We start from the raw sequence: 23,453 nt of genomic DNA, 5'->3' as shown, positions 1-23,453 counted from the left end.
GATGGGATCAGATCACGAATTTTGTGTACTGTATTGAACCGGACCTGGATCTTGTGTTTGTTTAGAATTTTGGAAATCTTTTTAGTAATGCCTGCTATATATGGTAGTGTGATGGTTTTGACCGGAGTATCAAGTGGTTGTTTCTGTATGGAGGGAGAAACAGCTTTGCGGATGGTACGGTCAGAGTAACCATTCCTTTTGAGGACCAGTTGTACATGTTTTAATTCACTGGTCAGGTGGTGTTGGTCCGAAATGCAATGAGCCCTATGGTATAAAGTTTTGATGAGATAATTATTTTGGGTTGGGTGGTGGTGGGAATCAGGTTTCACGTAGGAATCTGTGTGGGTGGGTTTCCTGTAGACAGAATGCCCCAATGAGCCATCAGGTCTCCTCTCAAACAGAACATCTAAGAATGGTAGCTTGCCATCTTTCTCCACTTCCATGGTGAATTTGATGGCGGGATGTTTGGAATTGATGTAGTGTAGGAAAAGGTTCAGAGCTGGGAGGCCATGTGGCCAAATCACGAAAGTGTCATCCACATATCTCTTCCACAGGGAAGGTCTGAGGGTGGAAGTCTGGATGGCGTCTGATTCAAATTTCTCCATGAAAATATTGGCTATCACTGGTGATAAGGGGGATCCCATGGGGGTACCCTCATTTTGTCTGTAGAAGGAGCCATTCCAAGTAAAGTAGGTATTGTTGAGGCAGTGCCTAACCAGTGCAGGTGTGTCGGGGTCTAGTCCATGTTGGACCAAATTTTCAATTATTTCAATGGTATCAGGTACTGGGACCTTGGTGAACAAAGAGACCACATCGAAGCTGACAAGGATATCGTCAGGGGACAGTACGTCTTTGACCTACGTGACTTTACCCAATAGAACCAAAGAGTATGGATCCTTGCAGTCACGAAAGCTTTAAATCTAGAAGTGTACACACACACACTGTACACACACACAGTGTACACACACACAGTGTACACACACACACACACAGTGTACACACACAGTGTACACACACACACAGTGTACACACACACACAGTGTACACACACAGTGTATACACAGTGTACACACACACACAGTGTACACACACACGGTGTACACACACACAGTACACACACACACAGTATACACAGACACAGTGTATACACACAGTGTACACACACACACAGTGTACACACACACAGAGTATACACAATAATGTCCACGTTGTTGTTGCTGAGCTCACGCACCCAAGGGAGGGAGCAATGGAAAATGAATCTAAATCAACTTAAACTCCAATCCCGCTCTGTGACGTCACCACTCAGCATTACTTCATCGGCGTGAAACGCCAGGGGGAGGTGTACTTCGCTAGTGACGTCATGTCACCAAGGTATTCCCCCGTCCACCACGCTCTTGAACGTGACGTCACCTCCGCTTGGGTCACTGCCGTTATTGGTCCAGTGGCAATCCTTATTTGGGCAAAGCTACGCCCAGTGACTGGCGGCTCATTAACATAATGTAATTCTTTGAAGCAGTCGCGAATTTATTGCGACGGGTTCAGCACCTACAATATATCGAATGGTACATTAACATAATTTAATCATACTTTAATTTGTTTACGGAGCAGCTCATTGTGGGAGGAGCGTGGCTCGTACTCCGGAAGTGACGTCATGTCACCTGCTGCCGCGTGGCGTCACGAGGTCACAGGAAGCTATCGCTTCCTGCACTGAAATCCGAGGTGAGAAATTCTCATTGCGATTGTGGTTGTTGTGGTGGTGGTTGTGGTGGTGGTGGTTGTTGTTGTTTACCAAGGTAGAGCCTCGCTCTCGTAGGGATGTCAGTTGAGTAGCAGCGAGCATGGGAATCGATGTCCAGGTTGGAACTTTACAACGCGGGGCCTAGCCACGCGGGGCCTTGCCTCCTGCCCTCGCCTGATTGCGTTCACTTTAATTATCTCGCTTAAGTTTAATTTGTCTTCACCCAGCTCGCCACTTTGTAACTTTGTTTTATTGTAAATATTCACGCAGTTTTTATTTTCTTTTGTTAGCAGGCCAAGCCCGCTTGAGCTGCTATCCCGCTCTTGTTATCAGAAGCGACCTGCCCACAACAACACAAGGTGAGGCTTTGTCAACGTGTGTGAATGTTTTGACTTAAAACTTTGGTGACTGCAGGAATTAATATTCGTGGTTCTTTCGGTAAAGTCAAGTAGATAGAAAATTGAATAAAATAACAATGAAATAAATAAATAACTTCAAATAAAGAAAAACAACTCACGTCGTTTTGATCGCAACACAAGTGGTCTTTATTTAATGTAATTGTATTATCTGTTATTGTTATTTTCTATCTACGTAACTTTACCGAAATCAACAAGAATACGTGTGTCAATGTCAATCGGTCAAAGACGCTCAGCGGAGAGACGCGCAAACTCCAAATATACAGCAGGCGTCAGGGTCGGGATCGAACCCACGACTTCCTGTACACCAGGTGAGGCAGTTAACATCTCACCACGGAGAGGGACACGCAAACTCCAGTTAGCCTTGGCTATGTTCATTGATCCTCGATTAATTACTTGGTGGAGTGAGGAAGCATTCATGCCAAGCAGATGAAGGTGGCCAGGCATGATTCTAGACACGCCACTGCCAGTGTGTGACAGTGTCAAGTTTGTATTTGCAGTAAAGTCTATTAACTCTGTTGAACACGGAAGTTATATCAAAACAATAGTTTCTTTTTGTTTTCCTCTGGAACTCTTTGTAAGAATGGAAACAGGAGGTGAACACAGCACACACGTGCAGCTGAAGTCGGAACTGTTCATCCCAGCATTTAAGGACATGTGAGCCTGGATTCACACCTCTAATTTGCGATTGAACGTTAATTTATGCATTTCTGCCTAACACAAATAGTATTGTTTTCAATACCCTTTGCTATGTCAGCTGAATTTAGCTCTCATAAATATTCCTTTTGTAACCAGACAGCAGAAATTGTGTGCTCGGAGTTTTAGGTTAACATTCATTTTGAAGATACGAGGGCTTCCAGGCATGTTTATGACCATTTGCCCTCTCATTGTGTGCCGTAACTGCCCTGTGATGAATTTGTGAAACGTTTTTACTACATCATGAATATATGAATATAGACGTGTAAGTCACATGTATATATGCATTCCTCTGTGCCTCGATACTGACGTGTAGATGGTGTGGATATTATTTTTTTCTGTCTGCAGCTGACGCTTCCTCTGACGCTTCCTCCGCAGAATTGGACTGATGGAGCAAATGCACTCAGCGCAGCTCGGTAGGACAAGTCAACAATGCGACCGGTGTGCATACAGCACAGATCGGACTGGAAATTTGACACGGCACCAGAGAACTCACACAGGAGAGAAACCCTTCAGGTGCACGATGTGCGGGAAGGCGTTTGCACATTCATCTACTCTTAAAATACACCAGAGAACACACACAGGAGAGAAACCCTTCAAGTGTAGTGTGTGCAACTATGCATTTGCACGGTCATTTGCTCTTAAAATACACCAGAGAACACATACGGGAGAGAAACCCTTCAAGTGCACTGTGTGTGGGAAGGCATTTTCACAGTCATCTGTTCTTAAAGAACACCAGAGAACACACACAGGAGAGAAACCCTTCAAGTGCAGTGTGTGTGGGAAGGCGTTTGCACGTTCATCTGCTCTTGTAACCCACCAGAGAACACACATGGCAGTGAAACCCTTCAAGTGCAGTGTGTGTGGGAAGGCATTTTCACAGTCGGTTGCTCTTGTAACACACCAGAGAACACACACGGGAGTGAAACCCTTCAAGTGCACTGTGTGTGGGAAGGCATTTGCATGGACATCAGTTTTTCAGACCCACCAGAGAACACACACGGGAGAGAAACCCTTTAAGTGCACTGTGTGTGGGAAGGCATTTGCATGGTCATCAGTTTTTCAGACCCACCAGAGAACACACACGGGAGAGAAACCCTTCAGGTGCAGTGTGTGTGGGAAGGCGTTTCCACGTTCATCTGCTCTTGTAATACACCAGAGAACACACACGGGAGTGAAACCCTTCAGGTGCACGATGTGTGGGAAGGCGTTTGCACATTCATCTACTCTTGTAGAACACCAGAGAACACACACGGGAGAGAAACCCTTCAAGTGCAGTGTGTGTGGGAAGGCGTTTCCACGTTCATCTGCTCTTGTAATACACCAGAGAACACACACGGGAGTGAAATCCTTCAGGTGCACGATGTGTGGGAAGGCATTTGCACATTCATCTACTCTTGTAGAACACCAGAGAACACACACGGGAGAGAAACCCTTCAAGTGCAGTGTGTGTGGGAAGGCATTTTCACAGTCAACTGTTCTTAAAAAACACCAGAGAACACACACAGGAGAGAAACCATTCAAGTGCACTGTGTGTGGGAAGGCATTTTCACTGTCATCTGTTCTTAAAAAACACCAGAGAATACACACAGGAGAGAAACCCTTCAGGTGCATTTTGTGTGGGATGATGTTTGCACAGTCATCAAATCTTCAAGTACACGAGAGAACACACACGGGAGAGAAACCCTTCAAGTGCACTCTGTGCGGGAAGGCGTTTTCACAGTCACCACATCTTAAAGTACACCAGAGAACACACACGGGAGAGAAACCCTTCAAGTGCACTCTATGCGGGAAGGCGTTTTCACAGTCACCACATCTTAAAGTACACCAGAGAACACACACGGGAGAGAAACCCTTCAGGTGCACTCTGCGGGAAGGCGTTTGCACATTCATAAAATCTTCAAGTACACCAGAGAACATAGAAGCATCAGAAGATCTGCAAGGAGTGGAGTCTGAAATCAGCTTGTGAAAGTCAAAGTGCCCCAATAAGCCCATCCCTCATGAAACAAGAACCGGACGAAAATCCCAGCTTGGACACTTTTAAAGGTATCGAGGTGAAATATAAAGAGGTGATGGTGAAGAGGGAAGAAGTGATGGTGAAGAGGGAAGAAGTGAAGGTGAAATGTGAAGATGAAGATTCAACTCCAAAATGGGACCTTCACATCGATGGACGCAACGTGAAGCAGGAGGAGAATTCTCACTGTGAGGCAGAGCGAGGCAACTCCCAGCAGTTTGTGGAAGTGGAGGTGTGGGTGGACTTGCTCCTAGACAATACAAAGTCAAGTGGAGACCCGGTAGATGTGTAAGCCAGAGACGATGTTGCTACAATAGATGCACCTTTGTCACAGGCCATTAATGACAAGAATGTGAAGTTGAACACTCAATTCCTAGGTTCAACCTGCAGAGTAAGAGCGGCCAGTCTTTGTGGACCTGTGGGTTGGGTAGATCTCTAACCAGGAGCGAGAGACAATAAGCTCCCAAGCATTCACTATGTTATAATAATTGCATTTACTCGGCGCTTGCTTAACCGCCTCGGCATCTCCGAGTTTTGTCGTACCTCGTCTGAAACACTCGAAGCGCATCACCAAGTAGCAGCTGCCCCTGTGTGGCACAGGGTGGTGGCCCTGCACCAACCTGCATGTGGACAAGAGCCTGTCAGTAGGGGGCGATGATTGATGCGTCATCTCAGTTGTGTAGTTTGTAGGCAATCTTGATTCGAATCCACACTCTTGAGTTCTTTCGGTAAAGTCACCACGTGGGTAGAAACATAACAGGTCACGGCGTTTAGATCACAACACAAGCAATCGTCATCAGGTCGGACAACCACAGCAAGAGAAACTGCTGAAGTAGTAGACGCCTACTCCAGCAGTTTCCTCTTATTGCTGCTGTGCTTGTCCCACCTGATGACGATTGCTTGTGTTGCCATCGAAGTGCCGTGATCTATTATTTGTAGCGTAATGTTTAGAATTTGCTAAATTTTGACCCAGACGCCAGCATGCAACGGCCTACTCGTTTTGAATGACGCAACAATAGTACGTTGTACATTCACTGTTAAGCAGATGGTGCGTATTTGTAAAATAACTTCTTGTTAATACGATGTAACGTGATGCAGTCAATTTCGCTGCAGTAATTCAATGTTGCTAATATGCCCGTCAATGATTTAGAATGAATACTTGTCTGATTGTGCATGTAACATTTTATCTGAGGGTCACACATTGAATATGTGATGTTAGGACAAAGTGTGTGTGTGTTTTGGAAGTAACCTGTACAGAGAACTAAGGTGAGACCCGTTGTTCTTGTGATACAGGTCAAAGGGTACTTTTGTGTTTCTCGAAGCGTCTGCCTCTGGAGCAACTCATCGTCTTTGAAATAGGGAGCACGCTCGGATCATTCATCAGTTACAAGGCATACCACTTGAAAGTTACACGTATAGGAGGAGATACATTCTCTACAACACGAATTGTAGTTTTGTCTTACGTGTTGACGTATATTTTGTCTAACTGGGACTAGAAATGCACCTTGCTGATTCACGTCTGGATGTTCACAACCATCGGTTGAGGCAAACCCCACTGCTGTTGTTGAGACGCTGTGCACCATTTAATGGTCCAACACATTGACGGCCTTCATGCCAGGAAAGTCACAACATTTGCACACGAAGGACGAATTCACGCAAGCACCCGGTGCTCCTTTTTGAAGTTTTAAAATGAAACATCTTCGACTTGTGTTGTGTTTTGAATTGGATGATTTTATTTCTTCATTAAAAGCTTGTCTCAATTTACATCTGGAAGACTTCATTGAAAAGGACATTTCGTGTGAATTTTCTCTCGTCATTAAGTAGATGGCCTTGCAGGGGTTCGGTTCAATGTGGACACAAACACAGTGTACACACACACTTAACATACAGACACTTACATACAGACACTTACATACAGACACTTACATACAGACACTTACATACAGACACTGAGACACTTACATACAGTCACTTACATACAGACACTTACATACAGACACTGAGATATTCACATTCAGACACTTACATACAAACACTTAACATACAGACACTTACATACAGACACTTACATACAGACACTTACTTAGACACTTACTTACAGACACTGAGATGCTTAAATACAGACACTTACATACAGACACTTACATACAGACACTTACAAACACACTGACATACAGACACTGATACTTACATACAGACACTTACATACAGACACTTACATACAGACACTTACATAAAGACATTTACATACAGATACTGAGACACTTACATACAGACACTTACATACAGACACTTACATACACACACTTACATACAGACACTTACATACAGACACTTACATACAGGCACTTACATACAGACACTTACATAGACACTTACATACAGACACTTACATACTGACACAAACAGACACTGAGACACTTACATACAGAAACTTACATACAAACACTTACATACAGACACTTACATACAGACACTTACATACAGACACTTGCATACAGACCCTTACATACACACACTTAGATACTTACATTCAGACTCTTACATAAAGACACTTACATACAGACACTTAGACACTTACATACAGACACTTACATACAGACTCTTACATAAAGACACTTACATACAGACAATTACATACAGACACTTACATACAGAGACTAAGACACTCACATACAGACACTTACATACAGACACTTACATACAGACACTGAGACACTTACATAGACACTTACATAAAGACGCTTACATACACTTACATACAGACACTGAGACACTTACATACAGACACTTAGATACAGACACTGAGACACTAACATACAGACACTTACATACAGACACTGAGACACTTACATACAGACACTTACATACAGACACTTACATACAGACACTGAGACACGTACATACAGACACTTACATACAGACACTGAGACACTTACATACAGACACTGAGACACTTACATACAGACACTTACATAAAGACACTGAGACACTTACATAGACACTTACATACAGACGCTTACATACAGACACTTACATACAGACACTGAGACACTTACATACAGACACTTACATAGACACTTACATACAGACACTGTGACACATACAGATGCTTACATACAGACACTTATATACAGACACTGAGACACTTACATACAGACACTTACATAGACACTTACATAAGACACTTACATAAAGACATTTACATACAGATACTGAGACACTTACATACAGACACTTACATACAGACACTTACATACACACACTTACATACAGACACTTACATACAGACACTTACATACAGACACATACAGGCACTTACATACAGACACTTACATAGACACTTACATACAGACACTTACATACTGACACAAACAGACACTGAGACACTTACATACAGACACTTACATAAAAAACACTTACATACAGACACTTACATACAGACACTTACATACAGACCCTTACATACACACACTTAGACAATTACATACAGACACTTACATACAGACTCTTACATAAAGACACTTACATACAGACACTTAGACACTTACATACAGACACTTACATACAGACTCTTACATAAAGACACTTACACACAGACAATTACATACAGACACTTACATACAGACACTAAGACACTTACATACAGACACTTACATACAGACACTTACATACAGACACTGAGACACTTACATAGACACATACAGACGCTTACATACACTTACATACAGACACTGAGACATTTACATACAGACACTTGCATACAGACACTTACATACAGACACTTACATACAGACACTGAGACACTTACATACAGACACTTACATACAGGCACTTATATACAGACACTTACATACAGACACTTACAAACAGGCACTTACATACAGACACTTACATACAGACACTTACAAACATACACTTACATACAGAAACTTACATACAGACACTTACATACAGATACTTACATACAGACACTTACAGACACTTACATACAGCCACTTACATACAGACACTTACATACAGACACTTACATACAGACACTAAGACACTTACATACAACAACAACCGCAATTCGCCACTAAGTGGCGGTGACGTCACCACGACGCTTGTGCCAGGCTATGTGCACCCTGAGGCCACGTGAAGTGTCGAACGCCCGCTGGCAGGAGGTCACGGGGCAGACCCAGGTGCCACGGGTCGACTGACTGAGATGACTGGCTGATGCACCACCTGTGCCCCCTACTGTGCCAACCTGCTGTGCTTTAGCCACCCGGCGCTCCGCTCGCTGTTGTGAGCGTCGCTCCTCCGCCCTCCGTTGTTGTTGGAGGGCGACTGCCTCCAACTGCCCAGTAGCATCCTTCACGAGCCTCCTCCACAGAGGCCGATCTTGACACCGCTGGTACCAGTCATCGGCAAGTCCACTCAGCTCCACGTCCTCCTGTACCACATCACTCCATCTCTTCTCTAGCCCGTGCCGCGCCCGCTTAGCCCCCTCAATCCGGCCAAACAAAAGCTGTTTCGGCATGCGGTGGCTGGGCATGCGGGCTACATGACCCAGCCATCGCAGCCTTGCCTGCCGGAGGAGCTCACCGATGGGACCCTGCCCAGATCTTTCAAGGATTTGTGAGCTCCTCACACAATCCAGTCTGGTTAAACCCAGGATGGATCGTAGGCAGGTCAGCCTAAATGTTTCTAACCGGCGAAGATGTTCCATTAGGGAGGTCCACGTTTCGCAAGCGTAGAGAAGGGAGGGAATGACCGTGGCCGAGAAGACCTGAAGCTTAGTGCGGAGCGACAGACCAGGTAGCTTCCACACAGCGTTACGCAACCGATGAAAAGATATTGCCGCTCGACTGATTCGGAGTGAGACCTCTGCTGTTAAACTGGAGCCAGTCATAAGCACACTGCCCAGGTATGGGAAACTCTCCACTCTCTCCACAACTGCCCCATCACCGATTGGGAGTTGTGGGGGTGGAGTGTCCGATGGTACAAAATACCCAGGCAGGTGCTTAGTTTTGGTGGGGCTGATGGTAAGGCCCCACCTCTTAGTGGCACGCTCCAGTCTCAGCAGCAGCGTCTCCAACTCCTCCTCTGACTGAGCAGCTATTACCAAGTCATCAGCATACATAACGTGGTTGAGCAATAGGGAGCCATCCCTTGACCGCACCCGGGCATCGATTAGCCTCCCATTATATCTGTACCATATGGAGATTCCCCCGGTACAGCTATTGAAGGCTTCACGAACTACGTGGTCAAAATAGATGTTAAATAATGTGGGAGCCAGAGGACATCCCTGTCGCACCCCAAGGTGTACAGGGAATGGCTCTGACTCCCGGCCACGTAGTTTTACCCGGGCCCGCTCACCATCATGAAGGTCCTTAATGATCGTGAGCAGAGGGTCAGGTACTCCAAAAGCACGAAGAACGACCCAGAGCCCAGGCCTACTGATGGTATCATAGGCCTTGACCAGGTCAATAAAGCAGAGATGTAGGTCTAGTTGGAATTCCCTACACCTCTGCTGTAGCAGACGGACAGAAAATATGGCATCTGTGCAGGACCGCCCTTTCCTGAAACCGCATTGGGGCTCCGCAAGCCTCTCCTCAGCGTGCCTGGCAAGGCGATGCTGAATAATCCTTGCCAGGACCTTTCCCGGCACACTGAGGAGTGAGATGCCCCTGTAGTTGTTACAGTCTGTGCGGTCCCCCTTCTTAAAAAGGGGGACCACCAGGGCATCCTTCCAATCCTGCGGAACCCGTCCAGTGGTCCAGACTGTTGTTATGATGTCATATAGGGCAGTCTGTGCACAAACGCCACCCTCCCTCAGCATTTCGCTTGGGAGATCATCTCTGCCCGCTGCCTTTCCTGGTCTCAGACTCCGGATCGCCTTCAATACTTCCTCAGCAGATGGAACCTCAGCCAGCCACTCACAGGGGGTGACTTCATCCAATATTTGAGGCACCGCAGCCTCAGCAGGGTCATCCTCACTTTGTGCCACGATGTCTTCCTGGCTGAGGGATTTTCCCTCCCCCAGGACCTCACAGAAATGCTCAGCAAATCTGCGAACCTGTTCCTGGGGGTCGGAAATTGGATCACCGATTTTTCCCCTAATGATGGTAATAGGTGTGGCGCTGCAGGTTACTTTTTTGATGGAGTTAAATAGAGATTTGTGATCACGGGCCACTGAGGCAGACTCCATCTCCTCAGCAACCCGCGACCACCACCCATCCTTGCAGCGCCTCACGGCTCTCCGAACCTCCGAGCGAAGGCTGCGGTAAGCCTTCTCATTCTCTGACGTGGGATTCTGTAGGCGATGACAGTGGGCCTGTCGCTTTTTCTCAACCATCCTGAACAACTCCTCTGTCATCCAGACACTTACACACAGACATTTACATACAGATACTTACATACAGAAACTTACATACAGACACTTACATACAGACACTGAGACACTTACATACAGACACTTACATACAGAAACTTACATACAGACACTGAGATACTTACATACAGACACTTACATACAGACACTTAACATACAGACACTTACATACAGACACTTACATACAGACACTTACATACAGACACTTACATACAGACACTGAGACACTTACATACAGACACTTACATACAGACACTTACATACAGACACTGAGATATTCACATACAGACACTTACATACAAACACTTAACATACAGACACTTACATACAGACACTTACATACAGACTCTTACATAAAGACACTTACATACAGACACTTACATACAGAAACTTACATACAGACACTGAGATACTTACATACAGACACTTACATACAGACACTTACATACAGACACTTAGATACAGACACTGAGACACTAACATACAGACACTTACATACAGACACTGAGACACTTACATACAGACACTTACATAGAGACACTTACATACAGACACTTACATACAGACACTGAGACACTTACATACAGACACTTACATACAGACACTGAGACACTTACATACAGACACTGAGACACTTACATACAGACACTTACATAAAGACACTGAGACACTTACATAGACACTTACATACAGACGCTTACATACAGACACTTACATACAGACACTGAGACACTTACATACAGACACTTACATACAGACACTTACATAGACACTTACATACAGACACTTACATAAAGACATTTACATACAGATACTGAGACACTTACATACAGACACTTACATACAGACACTTACATACAGACACTTACATACAGGCACTTACATACAGACACTTACATAGACACTTACATACAGACACTTACATACTGACACAAACAGACACTGAGACACTTACATACAGACACTTACATAAAAACACTTACATACAGACACTTACATACAGACACTTACATACAGACCCTTACATACACACACTTAGACACTTACGTACAGACACTTACATACAGACTCTTACATAAAGACACTTACATACAGACACTTAGACACTTACATACAGACACTTACATACAGACTCTTACATAAAGACACTTACACACAGACAATTACATACAGACACTTACATACAGACACTAAGACACTTACATACAGACACTTACATACAGACACTTACATACAGACACTGAGACACTTACATAGACACTTACATACAGATGCTTACATACACTTACATACAGACACTGAGACATTTACATACAGACACTTACATACAGACACTTACATACAGACACTTACATACAGACACCGAGACACTTACATACAGACACTTACATACAGACACTGAGACACTTACATAGAGACACTACTTACAGACACTTACATACAGAAGCTTACATACAGACACTTACATACAGACACTGAGACACTTACATACAGACACTTACATACAGACACTGAGACACTTACATACAGACACTTACATACAGGCACTTATATACAGACACTTACATACAGACACTTACAAACAGGCACTTACATACAGACACTTACATACAGACACTTACATACAGACACTTACATACAGGCACTTACATACAGACACTTACATAGACACTTACATACAGACACTTACATACTGACACAAACAGACACTGAGACACTTACATACAGACACTTACATAAAAACACTTACATACAGACACTTACATACAGACACTTACATACAGACCCTTACATACACACACTTAGACACTTACGTACAGACACTTACATACAGACTCTTACATAAAGACACTTACATACAGACACTTAGACACTTACATACAGACACTTACATACAGACTCTTACATAAAGACACTTACACACAGACAATTACATACAGACACTTACATACAGACACTAAGACACTTACATACAGACACTTACATACAGACACTTACATACAGACACTGAGACACTTACATAGACACTTACATACAGATGCTTACATACACTTACATACAGACACTGAGACATTTACATACAGACACTTACATACAGACACTTACATACAGACACTTACATACAGACACCGAGACACTTACATACAGACACTTACATACAGACACTGAGACACTTACATAGAGACACTACTTACAGACACTTACATACAGAAGCTTACATACAGACACTTACATACAGACACTGAGACACTTACATACAGACACTTACATACAGACACTGAGACACTTACATACAGACACTTACATACAGGCACTTATATACAGACACTTACATACAGACACTTACAAACAGGCACTTACATACAGACACTTACATACAGACACTTACAAACATACACTTACATACAGAAACTTACATACAGACACTTACATACAGATACTTACATACAGACACTTACAGACACTTACATACAGCCACTTACATACAGACACTTACATACAGACACTTACATACAGACACTAAGACACTTACATACAGTCACTTACACACAGACATTTACATACAGATAGTTACATACAGAAACTTACATACAGACACTTACATACAGACACTGAGACACTTACATACAGACACTTACATACAGAAACTTACATACAGACACTGAGATACTTACATACAGACACTTACATACAGACACTGAGACACTTACATACAGACACTTACATACAGACACTTACATACAGACACTGAGATATTCACATACAGACACTTACATACAAACACTTAACATACAGACACTTACATACAGACTCTTACATAAAGACACTTACATACAGACACTTACATACAGAAACTTACATACAGACACTGAGATACTTACATACAGACACTTACATACGGACACTTAACATACAGACACTTACATACAGACACTTACATACAGACACTTACATACAGACACTTACATACAGACACTGAGACACTTACATACAGACACTTACATACAGACACTTACATACAGATGCTGAGATTTTCACATACAGACACTTACATACAAACACTTAACATACAGACACTTACATACAGACACTTACATACAGACACTTACATAAAGACATTTACATACAGATACTGAGACACTTACATACAGACACTTACATACAGACACTTACATACACACACTTACATACAGACACTTACATACAGACACTTACATACAGGCACTTACATACAGACACTTACATAGACACTTACATACAGACACTTACATACTGACACAAACAGACACTGAGACACTTACATACAGACACTTACATACAAACACTTACATACAGACACTTACATACAGACACTTACATACAGACACTTACATACAGACCCTTACATACACACACTTAGACACTTACATACAGACACTTACATACAGACTCTTACATAAAGACACTTACATACAGACACTTAGACACTTACATACAGACCCTTACATACAGACTCTTACATAAAGACACTTACATACAGACAATTACATACAGACACTTACATACAGACACTTACATACATACACTTACATACAGACACTGAGACATTTACATACAGACACTTACATACAGACACTTACATACAGACACTTACATACAGACACTGAGACACTTACATACAGACACTTACATACAGACACTGAGACACTTACATACAGACACTTACATACAGACACTTACATACAGACACTTACATGCAGACACTGAGACACTTACATACAGACCCTTACATACAGACACTGAGACACTTACATACAGACGCTTACATACAGACACTTACATACAGACACTTAGACACTTACATACAGACACTTACATACAGACACCTACATACAGACACTGAGACACTTACATACAGACGCTTACATACAGACACTTATATACAGACACTGAGACACTTACATACAGACACTTACATACAGACACTTACATACAGACACTTACATACTGACACTGTGACACTGACATACAGACACTTACATACAGATACTTACATAGAGACAGTTACATACAGAAACTTACATACAGACACTTACATACAGATACTTACATACAGGCACTTACATACAGACACTTACATAGACACTTACATACAGACACTTACATACTGACACAAACAGACACTGAGACACTTACATACAGACACTTACATACAAACACTTACATACAGACACTTACATACAGACACTTACATACAGACACTTACATACAGACCCTTACATACACACACTTAGACACTTACATACAGACACTTACATACAGACTCTTACATAAAGACACTTACATACAGACACTTAGACACTTACATACAGACACTTACATACAGACTCTTACATAAAGACACTTACATACAGACAATTACATACAGACACTTACATACAGACACTAAGACACTTACATACAGACACTTACATACATACACTTACATACAGACACTGAGACATTTACATACAGACACTTACATACAGACACTTACATACACACACTTACATACAGACACAGAGACACTTACATACAGACACTTACATACAGACACTGAGACACTTACATACAGACACTTACATACAGACACTTACATACAGACACTTACATGCAGACACTGAGACACTTACATACAGACACTTACATACAGACACTGAGACACTTACATACAGACGCTTACATACAGACACTTACATACAGACACTGAGACACTTACATACAGACACTTACATACAGACACCTACATACAGACACTGAGACACTTACATACAGACGCTTACATACAGCCACTTATATAAAGACACTGAGACACTTACATACAGACACTTACATACAGACACTTACATACAGACACTTACATACAGACACTTACATACTGACACTGTGACACTGACATACAGACACTTACATACAGATACTTACATAGAGACAGTTACATACAGAAACTTACATACATACAGACACTTACATACAGATACTTACATACAGGCACTTACATACAGACACTTACATAGACACTTACATACAGACACTTACATACTGACACAAACAGACACTGAGACACTTACATACAGACACTTACATACAAACACTTACATACAGACACTTACATACAGACACTTACATACAGACCCTTACATACACACACTTAGACACTTACATACAGACACTTACATACAGACTCTTACATAAAGACACTTACATACAGACAATTACATACAGACACTTACATACAGACACTTACATACAGACACTTAGATACAGACACTGAGACACTAACATACAGACACTTACATACAGACACTGAGACACTTACATACAGACACTTACATAGAGACACTTACATACAGACACTTACATACAGACACTGAGACACTTACATACAGACACTTACATACAGACACTGAGACACTTACATACAGACACTGAGACACTTACATACAGACACTTACATAAAGACACTGAGACACTTCCATAGACACTTACATACAGACGCTTACATACAGACACTTACATACAGACACTGAGACACTTACATACAGACACTTACATACAGACACTTACATAGACACTTACATACAGACACTTACATAAAGACATTTACATACAGATACTGAGACACTTACATACAGACACTTACATACAGACACTTACATACAGACACTTACATACAGGCACTTACATACAGACACTTACATAGACACTTACATACAGACACTTACATACTGACACAAACAGACACTGAGACACTTACATACAGACACTTACATAAAAACACTTACATACAGACACTTACATACAGACACTTACATACAGACCCTTACATACACACACTTAGACACTTACGTACAGACACTTACATACAGACTCTTACATAAAGACACTTACATACAGACACTTAGACACTTACATACAGACACTTACATACAGACTCTTACATAAAGACACTTACACACAGACAATTACATACAGACACTTACATACAGACACTAAGACACTTACATACAGACACTTACATACAGACACTTACATACAGACACTGAGACACTTACATAGACACTTACATACAGATGCTTACATACACTTACATACAGACACTGAGACATTTACATACAGACACTTACATACAGACACTTACATACAGACACTTACATACAGACACCGAGACACTTACATACAGACACTTACATACAGACACTGAGACACTTACATAGAGACACTACTTACAGACACTTACATACAGAAGCTTACATACAGACACTTACATACAGACACTGAGACACTTACATACAGACACTTACATACAGACACTGAGACACTTACATACAGACACTTACATACAGGCACTTATATACAGACACTTACATACAGACACTTACAAACAGGCACTTACATACAGACACTTACATACAGACACTTACATACAGACACTTACATACAGGCACTTACATACAGACACTTACATAGACACTTACATACAGACACTTACATACTGACACAAACAGACACTGAGACACTTACATACAGACACTTACATAAAAACACTTACATACAGACACTTACATACAGACACTTACATACAGACCCTTACATACACACACTTAGACACTTACGTACAGACACTTACATACAGACTCTTACATAAAGACACTTACATACAGACACTTAGACACTTACATACAGACACTTACATACAGACTCTTACATAAAGACACTTACACACAGACAATTACATACAGACACTTACATACAGACACTAAGACACTTACATACAGACACTTACATACAGACACTTACATACAGACACTGAGACACTTACATAGACACTTACATACAGATGCTTACATACACTTACATACAGACACTGAGACATTTACATACAGACACTTACATACAGACACTTACATACAGACACTTACATACAGACACCGAGACACTTACATACAGACACTTACATACAGACACTGAGACACTTACATAGAGACACTACTTACAGACACTTACATACAGAAGCTTACATACAGACACTTACATACAGACACTGAGACACTTACATACAGACACTTACATACAGACACTGAGACACTTACATACAGACACTTACATACAGGCACTTATATACAGACACTTACATACAGACACTTACAAACAGGCACTTACATACAGACACTTACATACAGACACTTACATACAGACACTTACATACAGGCACTTACATACAGACACTTACATAGACACTTACATACAGACACTTACATACTGACACAAACAGACACTGAGACACTTACATACAGACACTTACATAAAAACACTTACATACAGACACTTACATACAGACACTTACATACAGACCCTTACATACACACACTTAGACACTTACGTACAGACACTTACATACAGACTCTTACATAAAGACACTTACATACAGACACTTAGACACTTACATACAGACACTTACATACAGACTCTTACATAAAGACACTTACACACAGACAATTACATACAGACACTTACATACAGACACTAAGACACTTACATACAGACACTTACATACAGACACTTACATACAGACACTGAGACACTTACATAGACACTTACATACAGATGCTTACATACACTTACATACAGACACTGAGACATTTACATACAGACACTTACATACAGACACTTACATACAGACACTTACATACAGACACCGAGACACTTACATACAGACACTTACATACAGACACTGAGACACTTACATAGAGAAACTACTTACAGACACTTACATACAGAAGCTTACATACAGACACTTACATACAGACACTGAGACACTTACATACAGACACTTACATACAGACACTGAGACACTTACATACAGACACTTACATACAGGCACTTATATACAGACACTTACATACAGACACTTACAAACAGGCACTTACATACAGACACTTACATACAGACACTTACAAACATACACTTACATACAGAAACTTACATACAGACACTTACATACAGATACTTACATACAGACACTTACAGACACTTACATACAGCCACTTACATACAGACACTTACATACAGACACTTACATACAGACACTAAGACACTTACATACAGTCACTTACACACAGACATTTACATACAGATAGTTACATACAGAAACTTACATACAGACACTTACATACAGACACTGAGACACTTACATACAGACACTTACATACAGAAACTTACATACAGACACTGAGATACTTACATACAGACACTTACATACAGACACTGAGACACTTACATACAGACACTTACATACAGACACTTACATACAGACACTGAGATATTCACATACAGACACTTACATACAAACACTTAACATACAGACACTTACATACAGACTCTTACATAAAGACACTTACATACAGACACTTACATACAGAAACTTACATACAGACACTGAGATACTTACATACAGACACTTACATACGGACACTTAACATACAGACACTTACATACAGACACTTACATACAGACACTTACATACAGACACTTACATACAGACACTGAGACACTTACATACAGACACTTACATACAGACACTTACATACAGATGCTGAGATTTTCACATACAGACACTTACATACAAACACTTAACATACAGACACTTACATACAGACACTTACATACAGACACTTACATAAAGACATTTACATACAGATACTGAGACACTTACATACAGACACTTACATACAGACACTTACATACACACACTTACATACAGACACTTACATACAGACACTTACATACAGGCACTTACATACAGACACTTACATAGACACTTACATACAGACACTTACATACTGACACAAACAGACACTGAGACACTTACATACAGACACTTACATACAAACACTTACATACAGACACTTACATACAGACACTTACATACAGACACTTACATACAGACCCTTACATACACACACTTAGACACTTACATACAGACACTTACATACAGACTCTTACATAAAGACACTTACATACAGACACTTAGACACTTACATACAGACCCTTACATACAGACTCTTACATAAAGACACTTACATACAGACAATTACATACAGACACTTACATACAGACACTTACATACATACACTTACATACAGACACTGAGACATTTACATACAGACACTTACATACAGACACTTACATACAGACACTTACATACAGACACTGAGACACTTACATACAGACACTTACATACAGACACTGAGACACTTACATACAGACACTTACATACAGACACTTACATACAGACACTTACATGCAGACACTGAGACACTTACATACAGACCCTTACATACAGACACTGAGACACTTACATACAGACGCTTACATACAGACACTTACATACAGACACTTAGACACTTACATACAGACACTTACATACAGACACCTACATACAGACACTGAGACACTTACATACAGACGCTTACATACAGACACTTATATACAGACACTGAGACACTTACATACAGACACTTACATACAGACACTTACATACAGACACTTACATACAGACACTTACATACTGACACTGTGACACTGACATACAGACACTTACATACAGATACTTACATAGAGACAGTTACATACAGAAACTTACATACAGACACTTACATACAGATACTTACATACAGGCACTTACATACAGACACTTACATAGACACTTACATACAGACACTTACATACTGACACAAACAGACACTGAGACACTTACATACAGACACTTACATACAAACACTTACATACAGACACTTACATACAGACACTTACATACAGACACTTACATACAGACCCTTACATACACACACTTAGACACTTACATACAGACACTTACATACAGACTCTTACATAAAGACACTTACATACAGACACTTAGACACTTACATACAGACACTTACATACAGACTCTTACATAAAGACACTTACATACAGACAATTACATACAGACACTTACATACAGACACTAAGACACTTACATACAGACACTTACATACATACACTTACATACAGACACTGAGACATTTACATACAGACACTTACATACAGACACTTACATACACACACTTACATACAGACACAGAGACACTTACATACAGACACTTACATACAGACACTGAGACACTTACATACAGACACTTACATACAGACACTTACATACAGACACTTACATGCAGACACTGAGACACTTACATACAGACACTTACATACAGACACTGAGACACTTACATACAGACGCTTACATACAGACACTTACATACAGACACTGAGACACTTACATACAGACGCTTACATACAGCCACTTATATACAGACACTGAGACACTTACATACAGACACTTACATACAGACACTTACATACAGACACTTACATACAGACACTTACATACTGACACTGTGACACTGACATACAGACACTTACATACAGATACTTACATAGAGACAGTTACATACAGAAACTTACATACATACAGACACTTACATACAGATACTTACATACAGGCACTTACATACAGACACTTACATAGACACTTACATACAGACACTTACATACAGACCCTTACATACACACACTTAGACACTTACATACAGACACTTACATACAGACTCTTACATAAAGACACTTACATACAGACAATTACATACAGACACTTACATACAGACACTAAGACACTTACATACAGACACTTACATACAGACACTTACATACAGACACTGAGACACTTACATAGACACTTACATACAGACGCTTACATACAGACACTTACATACAGACACTGAGACACTTACATACAGACACTTAGATACAGACACTGAGACACTTACATACAGACACTTACATACAGACACTGAGACACTTACATACAGACACTTACATACAGACACTTACATACAGACACTTACATACAGACACTGAGACACTTACATACAGACACTTACATACAGACACTGAGACACTTACATACAGACACTGAGACACTTACATAGAGACACTTACATAAAGACACTGAGACACTTACATAGACACTTACATACAGACGCTTACATACAGACACTTACATACAGACACTGAGACACTTACATACAGACACTTACATACAGACACTTACATAGACACTTACATACAGACACTTACATGAAGACATTTACATACAGATACTGAGACACTTACATACAGACACTTACATACAGACACTTACATACAGACACTTACATACAGGCACTTACATACAGACACTTACATAGACACTTACATACAGACACTTACATACTGAAACAAACAGACACTGAGACACTTACATACAGACACTTACATAAAAACACTTACATACAGACACTTACATACAGACACTTACATACAGACCCTTACATACACACACTTAGACACTTACGTACAGACACTTACATACGGACTCTTACATAAAGACACTTACATACAGACACTAAGACACTTACATACAGACACTTACATACAGACTCTTACATAAAGACACTTACACACAGACAATTACATACAGACACTTACATACAGACACTAAGACACTTACATACAGACACTTACATACAGACACTTACATACAGACACTGAGACACTTACATAGACACTTACATACAGACGCTTACATACACTTACATACAGACACTGAGACATTTACATACAGACACTTACATACAGACACTTACATACAGACACTTACATACAGACACCGAGACACTTACATACAGACACTTACATACAGACACTGAGACACTTACATAGAGACACTACTTACAGACACTTACATACAGAAGCTTACATACAGACACTTACATACAGACACTGAGACACTTACATACAGACACTTACATACAGACACTGAGACACTTACATACAGACACTTACATACAGGCACTTATATACAGACACTTACATACAGACACTTACAAACAGGCACTTACATACAGACACTTACATACAGACACTTACAAACATACACTTACATACAGAAACTTACATACAGACACTTACATACAGATACTTACATACAGACACTTACAGACACTTACATACAGACACTTACATACAGACACTTACATACAGACACTAAGACACTTACATACAGTCACTTACACACAGACATTTACATACAGATACTTACATACAGAAACTTAC

At 40.8% G+C, this 23,453-nt stretch overlaps 1 protein-coding gene across 1 annotated transcript in view; it reads left to right on the top strand.

The window, feature by feature from the left end:
* Positions 1-2,610: 2,610 nt before the first annotated feature.
* The window catches only part of LOC142910734 (uncharacterized), a 159,608-nt gene continuing 138,765 nt past the window's right edge, over positions 2,611-23,453 (top strand). The window contains exons 1-2 of the mRNA XM_076060129.1: positions 2,611-2,811; positions 3,229-4,225. Of these exons, the coding sequence (XP_075916244.1) occupies positions 2,738-2,811; positions 3,229-4,225 (1,071 nt within the window). The 5' untranslated portion in view covers positions 2,611-2,737. The remainder of the gene's footprint in view (positions 2,812-3,228; positions 4,226-23,453) is intronic.

Source organism: Petromyzon marinus, unplaced genomic scaffold, assembly GCF_048934315.1.
Source record: "Petromyzon marinus isolate PM22_M1 ecotype Great Lakes invasive population unplaced genomic scaffold, UKy_Petmar_22M1.pri1.0 PM_G_Scaffold_15, whole genome shotgun sequence".
Taxonomy (NCBI): domain Eukaryota; kingdom Metazoa; phylum Chordata; class Hyperoartia; order Petromyzontiformes; family Petromyzontidae; genus Petromyzon; species Petromyzon marinus.
The sequence above is the reverse complement of the archived record's forward strand: the minus strand, read 5'-3'. Positions and strand labels throughout refer to the sequence as shown.